This window comes from Pseudophryne corroboree, chromosome 2, assembly GCF_028390025.1.
Source record: "Pseudophryne corroboree isolate aPseCor3 chromosome 2, aPseCor3.hap2, whole genome shotgun sequence".
NCBI lineage: Eukaryota > Metazoa > Chordata > Amphibia > Anura > Myobatrachidae > Pseudophryne > Pseudophryne corroboree.
In genome coordinates this window covers 257,737,828-257,760,717 of record NC_086445.1, presented here as the reverse complement: position 1 = coordinate 257,760,717, position 22,890 = coordinate 257,737,828, and the positions used below count along the sequence as shown (strand labels likewise).

Below are 22,890 nucleotides of genomic sequence, written 5' to 3'. Positions count from 1 at the left end.
AGGCTTGGAGGAGGGTCATAGGGGGAGGAGCCAGTGCACACCACCTGATCCTAAAGCTTTTATTTTTGTGCCCTGTCTCCTGCGGAGCCGCTAATCCCCATGGTCCTGACGGAGTCCCCAGCATCCACTTAGGACGTCAGAGAAATGAGGATAATGTCCAGCAAGTGCTTCTGGACCAAGCAACTTACAAAGCAAAGAACTGTCCCTCGAAATGCAATCCCTGGCTACTTATATAGCTCTTTTCTATGTGGTGAACATCACAGGCATTTCACACACACCAATTACTTGTTAAAACGGGTGGTCTTCAGTTTGCCGGCTGTCGGGGGGTCCCGGCGCACAGTATACCGGTGCTGGAATCCCAGCCGGCATACAGTCACCGTTTCTCCCTCTTGGGGGTCCTCGACCACCCTGGAGGGAGAATAGATAGCGTGGCGCGAGTATCGCTCCACTGTGGCCGCAGCGTGGCGAGCGCAGCGAGTCCGCAAGGGGCTCATTTGCGCTCGCCACACTGTCGGTATGCCGGCGGTTGGGATTCCGGCGCCAGTATGCTGTACCATACTACACCCGTTATAACTACCAAGGCCTCTTGTGGGCCTCTTCACAAATGTTATTAGGACCCTGGCTCCACCAAAGATTGAATTTAATACATCAGGTCTACATTCTAAAGTGCACCATCTTATGGATTGAATTTGTATATTTTATTCATTGTACTTTTACTATTAATGTTAAAAGTTAACCCTAACATCTGGTGGCAGATTCTTCCACAATCATAACTAACAGCTCAATACATAAGTGCAAACACTGATCCCATGCCACTTTCATGCTGCTAGTCCTTCATAAAGCTAAAGGCCCATACACACTAGACGAGAAAGTAAAAGATATCGCTCAACATGGCCAAACTGAGCGAGATCTCATACAATCTTGTCTAGTGTGTACACGTCGTTAATGATGCGCGCTCCCGCACATCATTAACGACCCCCTACCTTGTCTGAACATGTACAGATGACGGAGGGCCTAGTTAACAGCCATGCTGTAGATGCAGCATGGGCGTCATTCCCCCCCTGCCGTCGCTCCTTTTCCCGCTGGCATCAGCAAGTGTGTATGCACTTGCTGATGCCGACACCCTGCCGATGCCAATATAGTCGCCGGTGAGGGTTGTTTAGTGTGTATGGGCCTTAAGCTTTCACTAATGCACACACTGAAGGGGTGGAACAAAGTTCCAGTGCAGGCAGTCATGCTACTGAATAACAGCAGCAGTACTTCTGGGTATCCAGCTCTGGGTCGACACCCATTAGGTCGACATGAGTTTTTCACATTAATTTTATTTCTTTTTTTACACTTTACTGTCCATGTGGACTACGATTGGGAACGGTAACCTGTGCTGAGCACAGTGGCAGCGGACTGAGGCACCTTGCCCGAAGCATGGCGAGTGAAGTCAGCCATGCGAGGGGACACAGTGCACTAATTGGGGTTCCCCGTCACTTTACGAAGAAAACACAGATAAAAAAAATAATAAGCAAATGGAAAAACTCATGTCGACCTTGTTCATGTCGATCTATTTTTAGTGTCGCCCTAGCCGCTGTCGACCAATAGGTGTCGACATATACACTGTCGACCCCGAGTCCCATACGAGTACATTTTAATGTGATATGTTTAAACAGAATACCACACCAGGTACAAATTGGAGCATTCTTAAAGCTGAAAATCAGAGGAAATAGAACAGAAAAAGGGGAGGTAAGTCTTTGCATTAGCAAAAGAACATTAAGGGGCTGGTTTGGATGCCAATTGTTTGCTGGGCACCACACAAGCTGAATAGAAAGTGACTGACAGACTCAGACTTGACTTTCCTATGTTATAGGTGATACTTTTTTTTTTCTCTATTCAACTTGTATACAGCAGAAATAGAATGACAGGTGGCTGAGCAATCTCAGGTGGGAGGTAAATCATGGAAAGCCCCTGTAACATAACACATCAGCTTTCATGCAGCAGGACAGGCTGGATATGAACACAGGGCTCTACTGAAGCTTGTCAAATGCTAAAACACTGATCATTAGCTCTCCACAGGTTGGTTGCCATAACATGATGCTTTATGTTGATGATTTTGTTATTAAGAATCTCTGGAAGCCAATGAGTGGTTAATTGCAGCTGCAATCAAATTATAGAGGAGAAAGAACATGCATTTAATTTGTAAGGGCAGAAAATTAATACTGACAAAACGTAATTACATGAAAACCACTCAAGCTTGCAAAGAAAACTTATTTCCAGGGCTCAAATTCCATTGAAAGGGATTGTAATAAAGTTTGAGGGTTCAAAACTTATTGGTGGCTCATAGAAAAAAAGAAATGGAAGGATACTCAGGGGTAATAAGAAAAATATAAAAAGGGGATACATAGTGTATTTGTATGACGACCCCAGAGGTGCTAAGCCAGAAATGTAAACAACCTGAATAGGCACGGTACATAAATGTTTATCTTAGGTCATACTTACCCGGAGGTAACACAACGGAAACTAGGGCCTTTGTTGTTATCTTAGACCAGGCATGGAGGGCCGCAGTTTGAACATGCCTGTCTTAGACAGTCTATACTTTGCCACAATGTACAATGGCATTATACCCAAAGCTAAGTACATGGTTTAGGAGGGGGGGTTCTGTGATGGTCAGTGGAGACCAGATAACCGAAGAAGGAGAAGTCAGTAACAGTATATTCCCAAACTCCATCTGAAACTTTTCAAGCCCTGTCCCCTGCAGACAGGGGGCAGAGAAAGTCCTTCCTGTCACATATGGAATCACTACAAAAGGATGCAGCTTGGCCATGCTATAGGAACAAGCAGACCAAGTCATTAGACGCACCAGAAGGAAAACTAGTGTTTAGTTTAGGGATTAGACCCCAGTATAAAATCTTGGCATGGTAACCATGGAAAGTTGCACTCTGATCTGAAACAAAAAGCTCAGAGGATGCTCGGGTTTAGCCTCACCAGTAAATGGCAATATGAAAACTGACGATTTGTAATTAACAATGGAACATATAGGCAGGACACAAAATTGTTAAATGGGTACAGAACCGCTACTCATGGGATTGTAATCTGTCGACGTACAGCAGATAACACCCACAAGTACCTTTTGTACAATTTACTGTCACACCTTTAAAGGGTGGAAATTGCTGGGAACAATGAGTGCACAAAGGAATTACATCGGAGTGTGGGTGTAAAAATAAAATACGGAAAGTAGACATCTTGAAGTAGGCTGCAAGTGTCACCATGGACACTTCCAGCCTACATCAAGATATCCACCACTAAGATGGCAACAAACCCCTAAACAGGTGACCAGACATGACATAGCCCACCATAAATTAGCTCTCTAGGACAGTGATGGGGAACCTTCAGCCCTCCAGCTGTTGTTCAACTACACATCCCAGCATGCCCTGCAACAGTTTTATCATGGCCAAATAGCAAAACTGCAGTAAGGCACGCTGGTATGTGTAGTTCTGCTGCTGGAAGACCGAAGGTTCCCAACCCTGCTCTAGGCCATGAGTATGCAGTCAAAGGGGTATATTCAATTGAAGTCGGAAACTGCCGTCTGTCGAAAAGACGGCAGTTTTTGACTTTTTAAGGTCGAATCCTGATTCGACCTTTTCACTAAATCCCTAAATTTTTCGACAAGTCGATAAATTCTGAGAAGCGGACGCAGAGGAGGAGAGCCGCAGGGAGGTGGGGGGGGGGGGGGAGACAGCCGGCGGTCATACAGGGGAGATCAGCACTACAGTAGCGCTGCAGCAGGATGTCACACAGCCGCGCCGCTCACGGCAGCTTCCACCCGGCTCCAGCACGCTTGCTGGAGCCAGGTGGACACTGCCGTAAGGTCAGGCGGCTGTGTGTCATCCTCCTGCAGCGCTACTGTAGCGCTGATCTCCCCTGTATGCCCGCTGGTCTCCCTGCAGCTCGCCCCCCCTCTCCTCCTCTGCGTCCCTCATCTCAATTCGACTTGAAAAAGTCGAATTGAAATGAGATTGATTAGGGGTTGTCGGATCCATTCCGACAAATACATGTCGGAAAGGATCCGACTTTAATTGAATATACCTTATAAAGAGAGCTACAGATATTTTCTAACAGATGAACACTTGAATATTTCTTCAAGTGCCCATCTACTGCTCCAACTTTCATCATATTTTCAGGATGTATGTATGTATCAAGGTAGAGAGGGACTATTTTTATTAACTCCGTTGTGTCTAATAATGTAATAACATACCCAATGGCATATGACCAAAATGTATCAAATGAGGAAAGAAAACCCCAGAATCACTGACTTCATGTCATATGTTCTAAGTGTAATTTGTTGAGTGACATGCGTGAAGAAGAGCTACATAAATTCAATTGTGTACAACCTCCAAGTGGCAAGGTATGCACCCATGATAGTGGCCTCCATCAATGAGGAGCATAAAAGCTGTTTCACACATATCTCATTCAATTTCAAACAGCTTGTCACCATATTCAGAAACCATTACATTAATATCTGCATATTTGTATTTCCATGTGTTTTGGCATTTAGGAACACATGCATGCCGGACACTAACAAAGCAGAAGGCGAAGAAAACCACCCATAGTAACATAAGTTACAGTTTTGCTTACATGTTTGACTCTTGATCGGCCTGGAGAATTTTTACGCCGTGACTTCTCGCCATCCAATTTTCCAACAGAAGGATCATATAAAAGGGAGTCATCAGTCTCTGGCATGGAGTCTGTACACAGTCGCAGGGACCCATCCTCCTTGTGCAAGCACATCTCCATGGAGAGGGACCCGCCCTCTGGGTCAGGTGAACCTAAACCATCAGAGCCATGAAAGCTACTGGTGGTATCTCCCTGGCTCAGATTGGAGATCTCATTTACAATGTCCGACTTGATGATAGTGCATCGAATAGGAATTCGAACTTTGTCAGAGTAATCTCCAACAACATCTTGACCTATTGTGTTTTCTGTATTTAACATTTCTATTGTAGACTTACAGGGAATCTCTTCAGAGTCCATATTCATTTCAGAGTCTAAAAGAGATGAATGTCGACAAAAGCTATTTGAGGGACTCTCTTTTGTCCTTCTAGGACTCTGGCAAGTCCCATCATCTATGCTCAATGAGTCCATAGGCTGCGTGTCCTCAATTATAGAGTTATTTGCCTGAGTCCTATTAGGAATTGATGGTTTTAATGGTGAAATCTGATGCAGTGGACATTGGGGGAGTGCAGATGCATTAGGTTTTTCCTCTTCAGTGCCCTCAGTGCCTTCTTCCTCAACTTCCATATCTTCATCTTCCACTGTAACCAGCACTGGAGCCTCCTCAAGTGATGGGCAAGAGTCAATTATCCTCTCCGGAGGGGATGGTTCTGCCTTCAGTGGAGGTGGAATTCCGATCTCAATTGGCAATAAGGGGGTATCTGGAAGCATCTCAGGAGCCTCGGCAGCTTCATTGTCTGAAGCACAAGGCTCATCTTCATCTGCTGTTAACAGGTCTATTTAGAGAAGAAAAACACATTAGAAACTGAAAACCATGACAATTATTCAACAAATATGACAACTCCTAAGGTTATGAGGACACTAAAAACTGAAAACAGCAAGGGTACAGAGGGCATTCTACCCATCTTGTGCAACCAAATGCAAACTAAGCTATTTAAAATAATGATTAATCTATTAAAATGCAACAATAAATCTAATTATTGGGGCTATCCTAATAGCCTTGATGCTGGCACTTATCGGGAGACAAGTAAGCATTTTTTCCGCAACCTTGTCTACAAAAACACACAGGGTCGTGGCTTTTCGTGGATCCTATGTTTTCACGCTGAAACAACGGGCTATAAATTGGATACCCCAATAATGGGCAGGCAAAAACAGAAAAAAAAATTGTGTGAGAAAAATGACCATGGTTAATAGGATACCCCCCACCCCCACAGTCCTTTGGAAACTGCACTGCTGCCACTTCAAGTGAACCTGTTAAATATAAAGCAGTGGGAGTAAAAAAAAAAATAAGAATTTACTTACCGATAATTCTATTTCTCGTAGTCCGTAGTGGATGCTGGGGACTCCGTCAGGACCATGGGGAATAGCGGCTCCGCAGGAGACAGGGCACAAAAATAAAGCTTTAGGATTAGGAGGTGTGTACTGGCTCCTCCCCCTATGACCCTCCTCCAAGCCTCAGTTAGGATACTGTGCCCGGACGAGCGTACACAATAAGGAAGGATATTGAATCCCGGGTAAGACTCATACCAGCCACACCAATCACACCGTATAACTTGTGATCTGAACCCAGTTAACAGTATGACAAACGTAGGAGCCTCTGAACAGACGGCTCACAACAATAACAACCCGAATTTGTTTGTAACAATAACTATGTACAAGTATTGCAGACAATCCGCACTTGGGATGGGCGCCCAGCATCCACTACGGACTACGAGAAATAGAATTATCGGTAAGTAAATTCTTATTTTCTCTAACGTCCTAAGTGGATGCTGGGGACTCCGTCAGGACCATGGGGATTATACCAAAGCTCCCAAACGGGCGGGAGAGTGCGGATGACTCTGCAGCACCGAATGAGAGAACTCAAGGTCCTCCTCAGCCAGGGTATCAAATTTGTAGAATTTTGCAAACGTGTTTGCCCCTGACCAAGTAGCAGCTCGGCAGAGTTGTAATGCCGAGACCCCCCGGGCAGCCGCCCAGGATGAGCCCACTTTCCTTGTGGAATGGGCCTTGACAGATTTAGGTTGTGGCAAGCCTGCCACAGAATGTGCAAGTTGAATTGTGCTACAAATCCAACGAGCAATCGTCTGCTTAGAAGCAGGAGCACCCATCTTGTTGGGTGCATACAATATAAACAGTGAGTCAGACTTTCTGACTCCCGCCGTTCTTGAAATATATATTTTCAATGCCCGGACCACGTCCAACAACTTGGAATCCTCCAAATCGTTAGTAGCCGCAGGCACCACAATAGGCTGGTTCAGGTGAAACGCTGACACCATCTTAGGCAGAAAATGAGGACGCGTCCGCAGTTCTGCCCTGTCCGTATGGAAAATCAGATATGGGCTCTTATATGATAAAGCCGCCAATTCTGATACTCTCCTGGCTGAAGCCAGGGCCAGTAGCATGGTTACTTTCCATGTAAGATACTTCAACTCCACCGATTTGAGCGGCTCAAACCAATGGGATTTGAGAAAATCCAAGAATACATTAAGATCCCACGGTGCCACTGGGGGCACAACCGGGGGCTGTATATGTAGTACTCCTTTTACAAAAGTCTGGACTTCAGGAACTGAAGCCAATTCTTTCTGGAAGAAAATCGACAGGGCCGAAATTTGAACCTTAATGGACCCCAATTTGAGGCCCATAGACAATCCTGTTTGCAGGAAATGTAGGAATCGACCCAGTTGAAATTCCTCCGTGGGGGCCTTCCTGGCCTCACACCACGCAACATATTTCCTCCAAATGCGGTGATAATGTTGTGCAGTCACCTCCTTCCTGGCTTTTACCAGTGTAGGAATGACCTCTTCCGGAATGCCTTTTTCCCTTAGAATTCGGCGTTCAACCGCCATGCCGTCAAACGCAGCCGCGGTAAGTCTTGGAATAGACACGGTCCCTGCTGAAGCAGGTCCCATCTTAGAGGTAGAGGCCACGGATCCTCCGTGAGCATCTCTTGAAGTTCCGGGTACCAAGTTCTTCTTGGCCAATCCGGAGCCACTAGTATCGTTCTTACTCCCTTTTGCCGTATAATTCTCAGTACTTTTGGTATGAGAGGCAGAGGAGGGAACACATACACTGACTGGAACACCCACGGTGTTACCAGAGCGTCCACAGCTATTGCCTGAGGGTCTCTTGACCTGGCGCAATACCTGTCCAGTTTTTTGTTGAGGCGGGACGCCATCATATCCACCATTGGTTTTTCCCAACGGTTCACAATCATGTGGAAGACTTCTGGATGAAGTCCCCACTCTCCCGGGTGTAGATCGTGTCTGCTGAGGAAGTCTGCTTCCCAGTTGTCCACTCCCGGAATGAATACTGCTGACAGTGCTATCACATGATCTTCCGCCCAGCGAAGAATCCTTGCAGCTTCTGCCATTGCTGTCCTGCTTCTTGTGCCGCCATGTCTGTTTACGTGGGCGACTGCCGTGATGTTGTCCGACTGGATCAACACCGGCTGACCCTGAAGCAGGGGTTTTGCCAGACTTAGAGCATTGTAAATCGCTCTTAGCTCCAGTATATTTATGTGAAGAGACATCTCCAGGCTTGACCATACTCCCTGTGTGACCGCTCCCCAGCCTCTCAGACTGGCATCCGTGGTGACCAGGACCCAGTCCTGTATGCCGAATCTGCGGCCCTCTAACAGATGAGCACTCTGCAACCACCACAGAAGAGACACCCTTGTCCGTGGCGATAAGGTTATCCGCTGATGCATCTGCAGATGTGATCCGGACCATTTGTCCAGCAGAGCCCACTGAAAAGTTCGTGCGTGGAATCTGCCGAATGGAATCGCTTCGTAAGAAGCCACCATCTTTCCCAGGACTCTTGTGCATTGATGCACAGACACTTTCCCTGGTTTTAGGAGGTTCCTGACAAGTTCGGATAACTCCCTGGCTTTCTTCTCCGGAAGAAACACCTTTTTCTGAACCGTGTCCAGAATCATTCCCAGGAACAGCAGACGTGTCGTCGGGGTCAACTGAGATTTTGGAAAATTCAGAATCCACCCGTGTTGTTGCAGCACTAGTCGGGTTAGTGCTACTCCGTCCTCCAGCTGTTCTCTGGACCTTGCCCTTATCAGGAGATCGTCCAAGTAAGGGATAATTAATACGCCTCTTCTTCGCAGAAGAATCATCATTTCGGCCATTACCTTGGTAAAGACCCGAGGTGCCGTGGACAATCCAAACGGCAGCGTCTGAAACTGATAATGACAGTTTTGCACCACGAACCTGAGGTACCCTTGATGTGAAGGGCAAATTGGGACATGCAGGTAAGCATCCTTTATGTCCAGGGACACCATAAAGTCCCCTTCTTCCAGATTCGCTATCACTGCTCTGAGTGACTCCATCTTGAACTTGAATTTTTGTATGTACAGGTTCAAAGATTTCAGATTTAGAATAGGTCTTACCGAGCCGTCCGGCTTCGGTACCACAAATAGCGTGGAGTAATACCCCTTTCCCTGTTGTAGGAGGGGTACCTTGACTATCACCTGCTGAGAAAACAGCTTGTGAATGGCTTCCAATACCGTCGCCCTGTCTGAGGGAGACGTTGGCAAAGCAGACTTTAGGAACCTGCGAGGGGGAGACTTCTCGAATTCCAACCTGTAACCCTGAGATACTACCTGCAGGATCCAGGGGTCCACCTGTGAGCAAGCCCACTGTGCGCTGAAATTCTTGAGTCGACCCCCCACCGCTCCTGAGTCCGCTTGTAAGGCCCCAGCGTCATGCTGAGGGCTTTGCAGAACCCTGAGAGGGCTTCTGTTCCTGGGCAGGGGCTGCTTGCTGCCCTCTCTTACCCCTTCCTCTGCCCCGAGGCAGATATGACTGTCCTTTTGTCCGCTTGTTCTTATAGGACCGAAAGGACTGCGGCTGAAAAGACGGTGTCTTTTTCTGTTGGGAGGGGGTCTGAGGTAAAAAGGTGGATTTTCCGGCAGTTGCCGTGGCCACCAGATCCGATAGACCGACGCCAAATAATTCCTCCCCTTTATACGGCAATACTTCCATATGTCGTTTGGAATCCGAATCACCTGACCACTGTCGCGTCCATAAACTCCTTCTGGCAGATATGGACATCGCATTTACTCTCGATGCCAGAGTGCAAATATCTCTCTGAGCATCTCGCATATAAAGGAAAGCATCCTTTAATTGCTCTATAGTCAATAAAATACTGTCCCTATCCAGGGTATCAATATTTTCAGTCAGGGAATCCAACCAGACGACCCCAGCACTGCACATCCAGGCTGAGGCGATGGCTGGTCGCAGTATAACACCAGTATGTGTGTATATACTTTTTAGGGTAGTTTCCAGTCTCCTATCAGCTGGATCCCTGAGGGCGGCCGTATCAGGAGACGGTAACGCCACTTGTTTTGATAAGCGTGTGAGCGCCTTATCCACCCTAGGGGGTGTTTCCCAGCACGCCCTAACCTCTGGCGGGAAAGGGTATAATGCTAATAACTTTTTTGAAATTAGCACTTTTCTATCTGGGTTAACCCACGCTTCATCACATACATCATTTAATTCCTCTGATTCAGGAAAAACTACAGGTAGTTTTTTCACCCCCCACATAATACCCCTTTTTGTGGTACTTGCAGTATCAGAGATATGCAAAGCCTCCTTCATTGCCGTGATCATATAACGTGTGGCCCTACTTGAAAATACGTTTGTTTCATCACCGTCGACACTAGATTCAGTGTCTGTGTCTGGGTCTGTGTCGACCGACTGAGGTAAAGGGCGCTTTACAGCCCCTGACGGTGTCTGAGACGCCTGGGCAGGTACTAACTGGTTTGCCGGCCGTCTCATGTCGTCAACTGATTTTTGTAATGTGCTGACATTATCACGTAATTCCATAAACAAAGCCATCCATTCCGGTGTCGACTCCCTGGGGGGTGACATCACCATTATCGGCAATTGCTCTGCCTCCACACCAACATCGTCCTCATACATGTCGACACACACGTACCGACACACAGCAGACACACAGGGAATGCTCTTATCGAAGACAGGACCCCACTAGCCCTTTGGGGAGACAGAGGGAGAGTTTGCCAGCACACACCCAAGCGCTATAATATATATGGGAACAACCTTATATAAGTGTTGTTCCTTATAGCAGCTTAAATATATCAAAATATCGCCAAAAAATGCCCCCCCTCTCTGTTTTACCCTGTTTCTGTAGTGCAGTGCAGGGGAGAGTCCTGGGAGCCTTCCTCACAGCGGAGCTGAGCAGGAAAATGGCGCTGTGTGCTGAGGAGAATAAGCCCCGCCCCCTATTTCGGCGGGCTTTTCTCCCGGAGTTTTAGATATCTGGCATGGGTTAAATACATACATATAGCCTCAATGGCTATATGTGATGTATTCTTTTGCCATAAAGGTATTAAATATTGCTGCCCAGGGCGCCCCCAGCAGCGCCCTGCACCCTCCGTGACCGCTTGGTGTGAAGTGTGTGACAACAATGGCGCACAGCTGCAGTGCTGTGCGCTACCTTCATGAAGACTGAAGAGCCTTCTGCCGCCTGTTTCCGGACCTTCAATCTTCAGCATCTGTAAGGGGGGTCGGCGGCGCGGCTCCGGGACGAACCCCAGGGTGAGACCTGTGTTCCGACTCCCTCTGGAGCTAATGGTGTCCAGTAGCCTAAGAATCCAATCCATCCTGCACGCAAGCGAGTTGAAATTCTCTCCCCTAAGTCCCTCGATGCAGTGAGCCTGTTGCCAGCAGGACTCACTGAAAATAAAAAACCTAAAAACTTTTTCTAAGCAGCTCTTTAGGAGAGCCACCTAGATTGCACCCTGCTCGGACGGGCACATAAACCTAACTGAGGCTTGGAGGAGGGTCATAGGGGGAGGAGCCAGTACACACCTCCTAATCCTAAAGCTTTATTTTTGTGCCCTGTCTCCTGCGGAGCCGCTATTCCCCATGGTCCTGACGGAGTCCCCAGCATCCACTTAGGACGTTAGAGAAAAAATATTTTTTGAAACAACGTAGAGTATACTTTTACTAGAAACTGGGTCCTCAAATATAGGTCATGCCCCATCAAAAACAGGTCCCGAGAGGCCATAGTGACATCATTGCTCCAGAACATATTGATGGGCTTTATTCTCATACCTATTGGCTCAGAAGAACTAATCTGTCTCCACTGGCTGCAAGCAACAACGCTCGCACGTTACATTTTACACAGCTGCCTGTGCGCCATTTCCCTACGAGAGTAATAATAAACCCAAAAAGAAATACTTGGCATAATGTGTTATTTCGAATTTTCTGCATAGTTTTGCAAAGTAGCACGTGTCTAAGTACGCCATAGAGGAGGCAAGCAAATCAGATATTAACAATTCTACTTTTTCTCACTTGTCTATACAAAATCAAATAACTAAATGTGAAGCTACTGCGACTGGGGACTGGCAATCAGACCAGCGCTGCTCCTTCTGGAAAAAGAGAGAGACACACACACACACACACACACACACACTACTGTGTATATGTAATACTGAACCAACTTATTCACAGGTTACTACTTACCTAGTGGTTTGGCTTCACATTCTGACAGGGCTGTGTTCAGGATTGAATTGCTCTTGTCCCGTGTATCTATCTTGTTTTCAACAGACTGCAACTTGCTACATGACGGACAGCCTGTACTTGGTAATAGGGGGTCAGAAACTTGTGCACAATGTGAGTGTTGGTACCTGAATTAATAATTAAAAAAATATATATATTATAATTATATTTATATATATTTTTATTTTATTTAGTATATAGTAAACAATAAAACCCAAGACCAAGCATTTAACTGATAAATGCCTGCAAAACATTGATTTCAAAATCAATAGTAAATATTCCAATAAGCGTCTACTTAAAAAGTTTTACCAAAACGACAGGATCTTTTCTTTATAAAGCGCATTACCCTATTACATAGCATGGTAGTTTTAGTGGATCATGAAACCAGCAAACAAAAGAAATAAAAAAAATAAAAAATGATACCTTGACATAAACTAAAGATGGCCCTGAGCAAAATGATCTTAAAAGCTAAACTAAACTTTGTAGGGCAGAATTCCCTAATGGCAAAACTTTGGCAGGGCATTCTGGGAGGTGTAGTTTCACAACAGCTGGAGAGCCACTGCTTGGCCAGGCCTGGTGTAGGGAAACTTTGCAACATGGAATTCCTGCGCATATGCATGCAATATATTGAATATTTTTTTTTTAAAAAAGGTATTGCGCTGACTCACTGGTGGAGAAATAACTTACTAATATTTCCCTTCTTAGGGGTATTCTAATAGTAATACTGCTGCTGCTACCCAAAGTGAGGGATGTTTTGCGCCCCTCGTAATTATGATAGAAACAAGAAAACAAAAAGTGGGAGCGCTGCTAGTATTGCTAAAAAATCCAACCTTCTTTACTCATATAATTAATACTCATTAGCGGTGTAAATAATAAAATGACCTTTAATTATTACCATAAAAAAAAAAAAAAAAAAAGGAGAGAAAAAGAAAAAAAAGAAGAAATAAAAAAGAAAAACAATATTAATAACACCAATGATAAAATGTATTGCTGAGATGGAATACCAGATCAGAGATATTTTATCTGATTCACATGAAACATATAAAAATCCTGTGCAGGCTATAATAGTATTGCACAATGCCCTTGCTTAATAGCGTAGTCTCATAGGGTAGTTCAGATAGTTACTTGTTGCTGGCCAAAAGAAACATTGTTTCATGTTTGCATGAAGATATTGATACTTTGATATAGCTTCATCCACATATAACACAATGTAGCAGTACGGATCCAGCTGCATGCAATGTCCTTTATAGAAATAAGGATCCCTTGATCACACAGTCTCTATATTGAGGTTACCTGGGTCCCACGGCACTGGTGCTGTTCCTCTATTTGTCTCCTACTGGACCTGCCAGCGTTTTGCAACAATGGAGGAGGATTTTTGTCCGTGTGTGCTTCGTGGTCCCGTTCTCTTCGCTGACGTCAGTACTGTGTGCTGGTGATGTGCACAGCGGCACTCCGGTGATCTCTTGTTTGTTTTCTTGTTTCCAATATATTGAATGTATGATATAGCCATGGTTAAACGGCTTATAAAATCTTGAGCCTGGGGGGCGTGGCCTGGAGGCTGATCTAGATGGCAGCACCCTATATGAGCTCCCAAGCTGAAGGGAGATTCTACGGTTATAGCTAGCCCCTTCTCACCTGTTTTTGTGTCCTGTGCCCAGTTCTGAGAAGGTGGTCACTGCATCTGGTGGCGAGTTGGTGCTGCAGAGTCGGGGAGCCGGTCTACTGGCTCCTGCGGACTACTCGCTGCCCACAAGCCGGGGCCTCAATTTGTGGACGTCCCCCCCCGTAGCGCGGTGCGCTCTGACTGGCGTGCCCGCACCTTGCCCCTGCCACGGACTTGCTGCGTCTACGTCGTGGGCGCTATACGAGCAGAGGGAGAGACGAGAGACCTGGCTGGAGCCGGGCCGGGAGCCCCGAAGCCCGGGCGGCGCCCATCTTTAATCGCGGGTGACGGAGGAGGATGCGGCAGTGATCAGACGGCGGCTCCCCTCGGTGGTCAGGTGAGCCTCACCCACCACCCCAGCTTACATGAGCCGTTCTCCCCTCCTCTCCCCCCCTTACAACCTCCTGCCAGTGATATATTGCCTGCTGCAGACGTGCCGCCGCCCCCCTGGCGGCTCTCGGTTCATGTGCAGCCGTGATCTGTGCCTGCAGCCCCGTGTCCTGTGACTCTCCTCCTGACGCCCCATTATCCCCAACGCACCCTGCACGGCCCCTCCTGGCCCCCTGGGACGAGAACCGCTCTTATAGAGGCATGTCAGCCGTGGCCCACGGTTGCACTCGACCCTGCTTATATCGGGCACTGTAACGGCCTCACCCGTGAATGCACAGGCGTGATTTGCTGCTGTCCTTGCGGCTCGCCTTGTGATAGGCCGGGAGGCCTCTTGGGAGTGCTACATAAATCTCCTCCCTGCCCAGTGACTCCAACTCGGGGTGCCTGCTCCGGATCCCTTCCCCCCCCCCCCCCTAAAGAGGGCCTCTGCCTCCCTCGTTGCACCTCTCCACTAACTAACGCCCACCCACCCTCCGGTGCTCCCCGTAGCTTTGCCACAAGCTGCCAGCATTGCTGCTCCGCGCAGTGATGCAACGCTTGGTGCTCCCGTCCTCCATTATGCTGCTTGAAGCCACCTGATGGCCACCTGAGACCAGGCCGCGGGGAGTGACCGCTCCTAGGGAGCCATGCTGTTCTGGGTATCTTTTTGATTCTGACACATCTTGAGCTTATTGCAAAACACCATCCTTGCTGACCCCCCCGGAGTATGGGGCGTACCTCGAAATCCTCTAGACGGAGCAACAACACCACTCGATCTCAGAAAATCACGAGATCTCAAGCAGACCTGAGACCTTTCCTTCATCCAACGACATCCCCACAGATGGAGTGCCGTTCCTCACCCCGTCCCCCGACGTCTCCTTCCTCGATATCGAATCCGGCTGACGACATGGCAGATCCTGTAATGGCGGGCGGCCGTGACCTCCGAGAAATCCTGACCTTCATGAGGTCCCTCCCTACTAAGCAAGACCTTCAAGACACCATTAGGAATGAGCTCGCCTCCATTAAAAATGAAATCTCACACCTGTCTGTTCGCTTGGTGAATTTGGAGGAAGACCAAGAGGCCAATGTCTCCTGTATGTCCTTGTTGAGCGACTCCATCCTTGCTCAATCCAAGGAACTTTGTGCCTTACAGTCTAGAATGACGGATATAGACAACAGAGGCAGACGGAACAATATCCGCAGTCTCCCGGAGGACGTTCCGCAGTCTGGGTTAGTGGATGCCCTGACCAAGATATTTAACGAACTCCTGAATAAAGATTCAGACAACATTATCACTTTTGACAGAGCCCACAGAGCCCTCAGACCAAGAGGCCTTACTACCGACAGGCCCCGAGACGTCATTTGCAGGCTCCATTATTTCTCCCAGAAAGAGGAAATCATGTCCAAAGCCCGTCAACTGGATAAAATTGAGTTCAATGGCTCCGAAATTAGCCTCTATCAAGATCTTTCCTGGCATACGCTCCAACAACGGAAATCCTTGAAACCCCTGACAGACGAACTGCGAAAGCGCCAGCTGCGGTACCGATGGGGTTTCCCTTTTAACCTTCAGGCCTGTTCCTCTGGAAAATAGTTCAATCTGTCCTCCCATGCAGACCTCCCCTCGTTCTGCTCTTCATTAGGTCTTCCTCCGATAGACATTCCAGATTGGGAGTTCCCTCTCCCTGATATCCCTTCTCCCTAAAAGGGTCCCTAGCCTACAACCATGGCATGAGGTTCGAGGCACCAAGAAGAGAATCCAGCTGACCGTCTCCCCCTCCAAGTCTGCTTTGCTATGAGGACTCTTTTGCTTGGTGTTGTTGTTTTTGCTGTTATCAAAGGACTCATACTGTTCCCGCTGTGTTGAAGGGTATTTCTTCTTCTACAAGAGTTCTTGCATATGCTGTTTGATGAATCCCTGATTGTTGATGGATGTTGTTACTAACTAGCTAGTTTTTTTGTTTTTTTTGTTTTTTGTTTTGGACTGGCCGAATGGTGATGGATGTTGTGGATTATTCCGCTGCCCCTGCTACCCTCCATCTAGTCCTCATATTACGGGACTTTTTCCTCCCTTTTTGTGTCAGTTTCGGGCATATTTTTCACCATGGTTCCTGATGCGGTTCGCTCCCGTTTCCCCATTGAACCCGCCTTTGGCTCAATGCCGGTAGGGAGACTGAAAGTAATTTGGTTCAGTCTCTCTCCTGCGGGTCTTTTTCTGATGTTATCACATTGTTATTGTATTTCCTCTCTTTGTCTCTTTTTCCATGTCTGCTCTTCTTTCTCCCACCTTTCTCTCCCTCCACTTTCAGGTTTATGGAAATTCGCTCTACTTCACTCCACCATGAGCTCCCCGGGGAAGATTAAAGTGTTGTCCCTTAATGCCCGTGGTCTCAACATGCCGGAGAAGAGATCTAGCCTTTTGCGTCTACTGAAGTCGGAAAGGGTTGATGTTGCGTTAGTACAGGAGACCCATTTTAAAGTTGGAATTCGTAATCCCTCTCTTACTAGCCGCTACTTCCCTACAGCATACTACAGCAACACCCCAGGTAGCAAATCCAAGGGAGTGGCTATCATTTTCTCCAAGGACTTGCGCATTTCTGACGTATCTGCACATAGGGTGGTGCCGGGTAGGCTCCTTCTCCTGACCTGTAAACTTTTTGAGCAATCGTTCACTTTTGCAGTAATGTATGCTCCAAACCAGGCCCAATTATCTTTTTTCAATTCCCATCTCCCGAGATTAGACTCTCTGTCCCACGGTATTACTGTTTTAGGTGGGGACTTCAATTGGACATTAGACCCCCCGTGCTGACACATCATCCCAAACCTCTAGATTTGTTGCATCTAAATATCGCCAGGTCAAGCGCTTGCTTCATACACAACAACTAGCCGACTCCTGGAGGACCCTCAACCCCTCGGGACGTGACTACTCCTTTTACTCACACCCCCACCGGGTTTACTCCCGTATTGATTACTTGTTCCTTAGCCATAGACACCTCCCGCTTCTCATGGATGCCACTATTGGCTCTATCACCTGGTCAGACCACGCTCCGGTGTCATTGACTTTGGATCTCCCTCACGGTCCCCATAGGCAGTGGACCTGGAGACTCAATGAGTCTCTTCTCTACGACACACTCTGTAAAGATTCCTTAGCTAAGGCTATAGATGATTATATTGCCACGAATGTCACCGGCGATGTCTCCCACCTCACTGTGTGGGAAGCACATAAGTGTGTACTCCGAGGCAAGCTGATCCAATTAGGTACCTTTAAAAAGAAACAGAGGCAATCTCTGATCTCAGGTCTTCTACTTAGGATTCAATCCCTCGAGACCTCTCACAAGGCATCATTGTCGGATAGGACCCTCGTAGAATTGATGGAAGCCCGCACACAGCTGAATAAACTCCTGTCTGACAATATCATTCTCTCTATCCGTAAATGTAAAAGGAATTACTATCAGTGGGGCAATAAACCTGGCCGAGTCCTAGCTCAGGCTATACGTGCTCAACACTCGGCTTCGTTTATTAGCTCTGTGAAAGATGCCAATGGAATCCCCAAATTTAAATCGCCTGAGATTGGCGCTTGCTTTGCACGGTTTTACGCCTTGCTATACAACCTAGAGAGTGCCCCCTCAGATGTAGACTCCCACCTTTCACTCCAAAAAATAAGGGACTATCTGCGGTCCATAGATTATCCTGTTCTCCCGCCCTCGTCACTTAGCTTGCTGGAAGCCCCTTTCACTGCCCAAGAACTAGATCAGGCTATCTCCTCTATGCCGTCGGGGAAAAGCCCTGGCCCTGACGGTTTCACTATTGCATACTACAAGGTGTTTAAAGATAGATTGATTCCCTTACTCCTTAGAGCATTTAACTCAATTTCCTCTGGCTCTCATTTTTCCTGTGACTCTCTGGAGGCCCATGTTTCGGTGATACCACAACAGGGCAAAGACCCTTCGGTTTGCTCCAGCTATAGGCCCATTTCCCTCCTGAATGTGGATCTTAAGATCTACGCGAAGATTCTGGCCAATAGATTAAAGACGCTGATCCCTCTCTTAGTTCACAATGACCAGGTTGGGTTTGTCATGGGCCGAGAGGCTAAAGACAATACAACCAAAATTCTTAATCTTATCCACTTAGCTTCCCACAGTTCTACTCCCACTATTCTACTCTCTACTGATGCCGAAAAGGCATTTGATAGGGTCAGTTGGAAATGTATGAAATCGATTTTGGAGCACATAGGCCTAGGTCCCAACGCACTTACTTGGATACTTGCCCTCTATGACTCTCCGACTGCAAAGGTTCGCGTAAATGGCACCCTATCTGATCCATTCACCATAAGTAACGGCACTAGGCAAGGCTGTCCATTATCTCCGCTGATCTTTGTGCTCTGTATTGAAGCGCTGGCTAGGGCTATACGAGCTAATCGTGACATCAAGGGTTTTGCCGTGGGAAACGGAGAGTACAAATTAGCGCTGTTTGCCGACGACCTTTTAGCCATAGTATCCCACCCCACCGACTCCTTGCCACACCTAATGAAAGAACTCGACCTCTATGGGCAACTTGGCAACTTTAAAATTAATTACTCTAAATCTAGCGCTCTTAATATTTCCACCCCTGCAGAGTCCGTAGTGAACCTTAAACGCTCTTTGCCCTTCTCATGGCAATCCTCTCACATAACATACCTCGGTGTTAAGCTGTCGGCCAGCGAGTCCCAACTGTTCCTGTTAAATTATTTGCCCCTTTTGCATGTGATTCGGAATGACTATTCTGGATGGAATATGAAATATCTGTCCTGGTTTGGGAAGATAAATATAGTTAAGATGAACACTCTTCCTAAACTATTGTATGTAATGCAGGCCCTCCCAATACGCATCCCAGAGTCCTGGTTCCGATCTATCTGGCGATTGATCCAGCAGTTTATCTGGCAATTGAGCAGACCTAGATTGAAACGCTCCCAACTGACTAAATCAATCGAGAATGGCGGCCTCAAACTTCCTGATATAAAACATTATTACCATGCCGTTCTTCTATGTAGAATTATAGATTGGACGAGAAGTCGCGAGCTCAAACAATGGGTGGTACTGGAGGGCCTGTACGTGCAGCAATTCCCGGAAATATTCCCTTGGCTCCCCTCCTTCCTTAGGTTACTCCTCCCCCATCCCACTATTACCCCCACGCTGGCCGCCTGGAAAACACTACGAGGTCTTCCCTACATTTCATCTAAATTCGGCCCCTTGACATCTTTTCTGGCCAACCCTGATTTTGCTCCGGGTCTTATCCCAGCCCACTTTTCACGGTGGGCTATTACAGGATTGTTTAGGGTCGGCCAGATGGTGTCGGCGACTGGAGTCAAACAGTTTGCAGACTTGAGAGCAAAGTAGGACATCCCCCAACAGGACTTTTGGAAGTTCCTACAAATAAGGCATTTTTTGACAACTGACGCTAGATTCCGCAGCGCTGCCAGGGAGTTGACCCTATTTGAGAAGCTTTGCGTTGCTACCCTTGACCCGACCCACACTGTTTCCACGCTATATAAAATTGTCTGCCATTCCAGACCTGTCGATACCCCGCCCTTTGTAGTGGCCTGGGAGAGAGACTCGGGCATCTCTCTATCGCCTAGAGACTGGGAAAAAAAATTCTTAAAAACTCACTTCAGCTCTGTTTGTGTTCAAATCCGGGAGACTCAATACAAAGTTGTGACAAGATGGTATAGACACCCCTCCCTCCTTCATGCCATGTACCCCTACTCGCCAGCTCGCTGCTGGCGTTGCTCTTCCACAACTGACTCCCTCTTACATATTTGGTGGACTTGCTCTATGATCCAACCATTTTGGCGGGAGGTTTTGCTCATTTCCCAGGCCATTCTTAAGATTCAGATCCCCTCTGACCCTGCATTTTGGCTTATTAACCACTCCAATATTCCAGTGTCCCAATACAAACACTCATTATTGCGTCATTTAGGTAACGCAGCACGTGCTGTGATCCCGACCATGTGGAGGTCCCACCCCCCCACCCCGACCCGTCGTGCATGGTTCGCTAGACTGGACTACTTTATGGGAATGGAAGATTTGTTCCTCTCATCGATAGGCAAGTCTGGTGAATTTGACTCTACTTGGCTCCCTTGGCTAGAATACAAGGCCCCTCAGGCCTACTTAGCCACTCCCTTGGATAGTAGTTGATTTCCCTGTAGCACTGTTTATATATCTCAATAAGTGGTACCTCTTACTTTCTCTTGTCTAAAATGCAATATCGTAGGGAAATCGTGTTGTGCTTGCTAGAGGGTTGCAATGTACATCAACAAAAAATGTGTTCTTCAACAAAAAAAATATAAAAATTAAAAGAGAACTAGAGTAGGGTAGCCATTAGGCATTAAGAAGAGAAGTACGGAAAAGTGGGAAGGAAGAAGAGCTTCTTCCTTCCCACTTTTCCGTGCTTCTTTTCTTAATGCCTGTTCCTTAGAGGTTGTGTTCTACCTGCCAGCCCATTTGGCTGCTGCCGCCTTTGAGGGTTCTTTATTCTCTGCTGGCTGTTATTCTTACACTATGCATTTGTACTTTCAGATTTGTGCCTACAAACTTTATCTGTATCAGTATTTCTGTATTTGAATGTGTATGTGTTCTTCTTTTCTGTTTATGTCTTTGAAAATCTTTAATAAAAACCGATCGTACAAAAAAAAAAAAAAAAATCTTGAGCCTACAGTTAACAAGCCAAAGACTGCACTAGGAAATGCATTGAGAAGCTTACTTTGAGCACACGGGGCATTGATGCATGTTCTCCAAAGAGTCAGGCTGATCACACTGAACACACATCTCTGTTCGACTCTTTTGCTCTTGGCATTTCTTGCACACGGAGTAGTTCTCATACCATGGGCTCCCTGGCTCCAATTGTGCTGTGCGAGAGCCACAAATCCGACAAATGCGGCAGTGCTGCGCAGAAAACAGATGATTTTACATACAATCTTCAATCGGGGAGATACAAAAAAAGTCTCCTACTTATTGGAAAAAAAAAAAAAAAAAAAAAACTCATCCCGATAGGAAATTAAGCGCATGGAAATACCTAAAACAATCTGCCCGCAGCAATGGTTATACAAAGAGGACAATGCGTGCACCCAGATATAAGAAGACATTCCGTCAACATCAGTTGATGTTGTGTTTGAAACCACTGTAGATAGTACTTCCATCTTCCAAGTATGCAACGCACTACTATATAAATACGGACTTCACAAATCCATCTTTCACAGGCAGTGGCTAATTGCAGTAAGTACTACAAGTATTACAGCTATTTAGCAGAAAAGAATACAAAAAACAAATACCTTGCACTTCCATGAGCTTGTAGGCAGATCCTCAATGGCTGGCTTCAGACAGAAGGTGTGATATCCTTTGTCACAGGCATCACACACTAGCATCATCGAATCCTCCCCAGGTTTTCTGTTCAGTATATGATTTGTGTAACTGAGATGTCCATAGCAGACAAATAACACATCCTATATTCCATTAACATAGCATCTTTCCAAACAAATAAAACATTCAAGAATAAAAGTAGCGAGATTCCAAGATTAGAATGCTAGGCTATAGCTAGCTAGTGATTTATAACCATGCAAAAACATGGGCAAGCCGCAACATTGCAAGTTAATCACCAAACCTAATATGGGCCCTCATTCCGAGTTGTTCGCTCGCAAGCTGCTTTTAGCAGCATTGCACACGCTAAGCCGCCGCCCTCTGGGAGTGTATCTTAGCTTATCATAATTGCGAACGAAAGATTCGCAATATTGCGAATAGACTTCTCTGTGCAGTTTCTGAGTAGCTCGAGACTTCGATCCTGGTTTGACGTCACAAACACACCCAGCGTTCGCCCAGACACTCCCCCGTTTCTCCAGCCACTCCCGCGTTTTTCCCAGAAACGGTAGCGTTTTTTCACACACTCCCATAAAACGGCCAGTTTCCGCCCAGAAACACCCACTTCCTGTCAATCACACTCCGATCTCCAGAACGAAGAAAAAACCTTGTGATGCCGTGAGTAATATACCAATCTTCATAGCAAATTTACTTGGCGCAGTGCGAACATTGCGCATGCGCAATTAGCGGAAAATCGCTGCGATGCGAAGAAAATTACCGAGCGATCAACTCGGAATGACCACCCTGGTTGTTATGTTGAAAGTAGCATTCAGACATGTGAGCACTGCAAGAGCTTGCTGGAAGTGAGAGTCTTCAGCCACAGCAGTATCCAGTCTCCGTCTGAATCACAAGTTTTACAGAAGACCATTTATTGAATACCAGCTCACTTGCAATTGTGCATAGAGAACCAACAGCAAGTCTGGCTGGCACAAGTAATTCGGACATGCATGGACAGCAGGTTTGAAAAAATTCCAACACCTCATTGGTCAGCTAGGAGCACCAGCTAAGTCAGCTGTAAAAACCACCCATGTAAGCACTGAGTTAAAACAAGCCACTCAGCCCTTTGTGGAAAAGGACTAAATTAATTTGGGGAGATCTAATTGTTTTCCCGCCATCAGCCAGTAGATGGCACCCAACGGAACTTTTGAATTGTTGCTCCGTTCGGGCGCTATCAACTGCCGGCGCCTGCATTCCAGCTTGCACCCCCCAGTTAAATCCAACC

The 22,890-nt window shown here is 46.7% G+C and overlaps 1 protein-coding gene across 4 annotated transcripts in view; it reads right to left on the bottom strand.

Annotated features, from left to right (window-relative positions):
- Nucleotides 1-22,890, bottom strand: part of KMT2D (lysine methyltransferase 2D) — a 381,440-nt gene that overhangs the window by 257,742 nt on the left and 100,808 nt on the right. For all 4 annotated transcript variants that reach the window (XM_063952696.1, XM_063952698.1, XM_063952697.1 and 1 more), the window contains exons 8-11: nucleotides 21,587-21,701; nucleotides 21,019-21,200; nucleotides 12,216-12,379; nucleotides 4,624-5,495 (exon numbers count right to left, since the gene is read on the bottom strand). In XM_063952696.1, coding sequence (XP_063808766.1) covers nucleotides 4,624-5,495; nucleotides 12,216-12,379; nucleotides 21,019-21,200; nucleotides 21,587-21,701 — 1,333 coding nt within the window. The remainder of the gene's footprint in view (nucleotides 1-4,623; nucleotides 5,496-12,215; nucleotides 12,380-21,018; nucleotides 21,201-21,586; nucleotides 21,702-22,890) is intronic.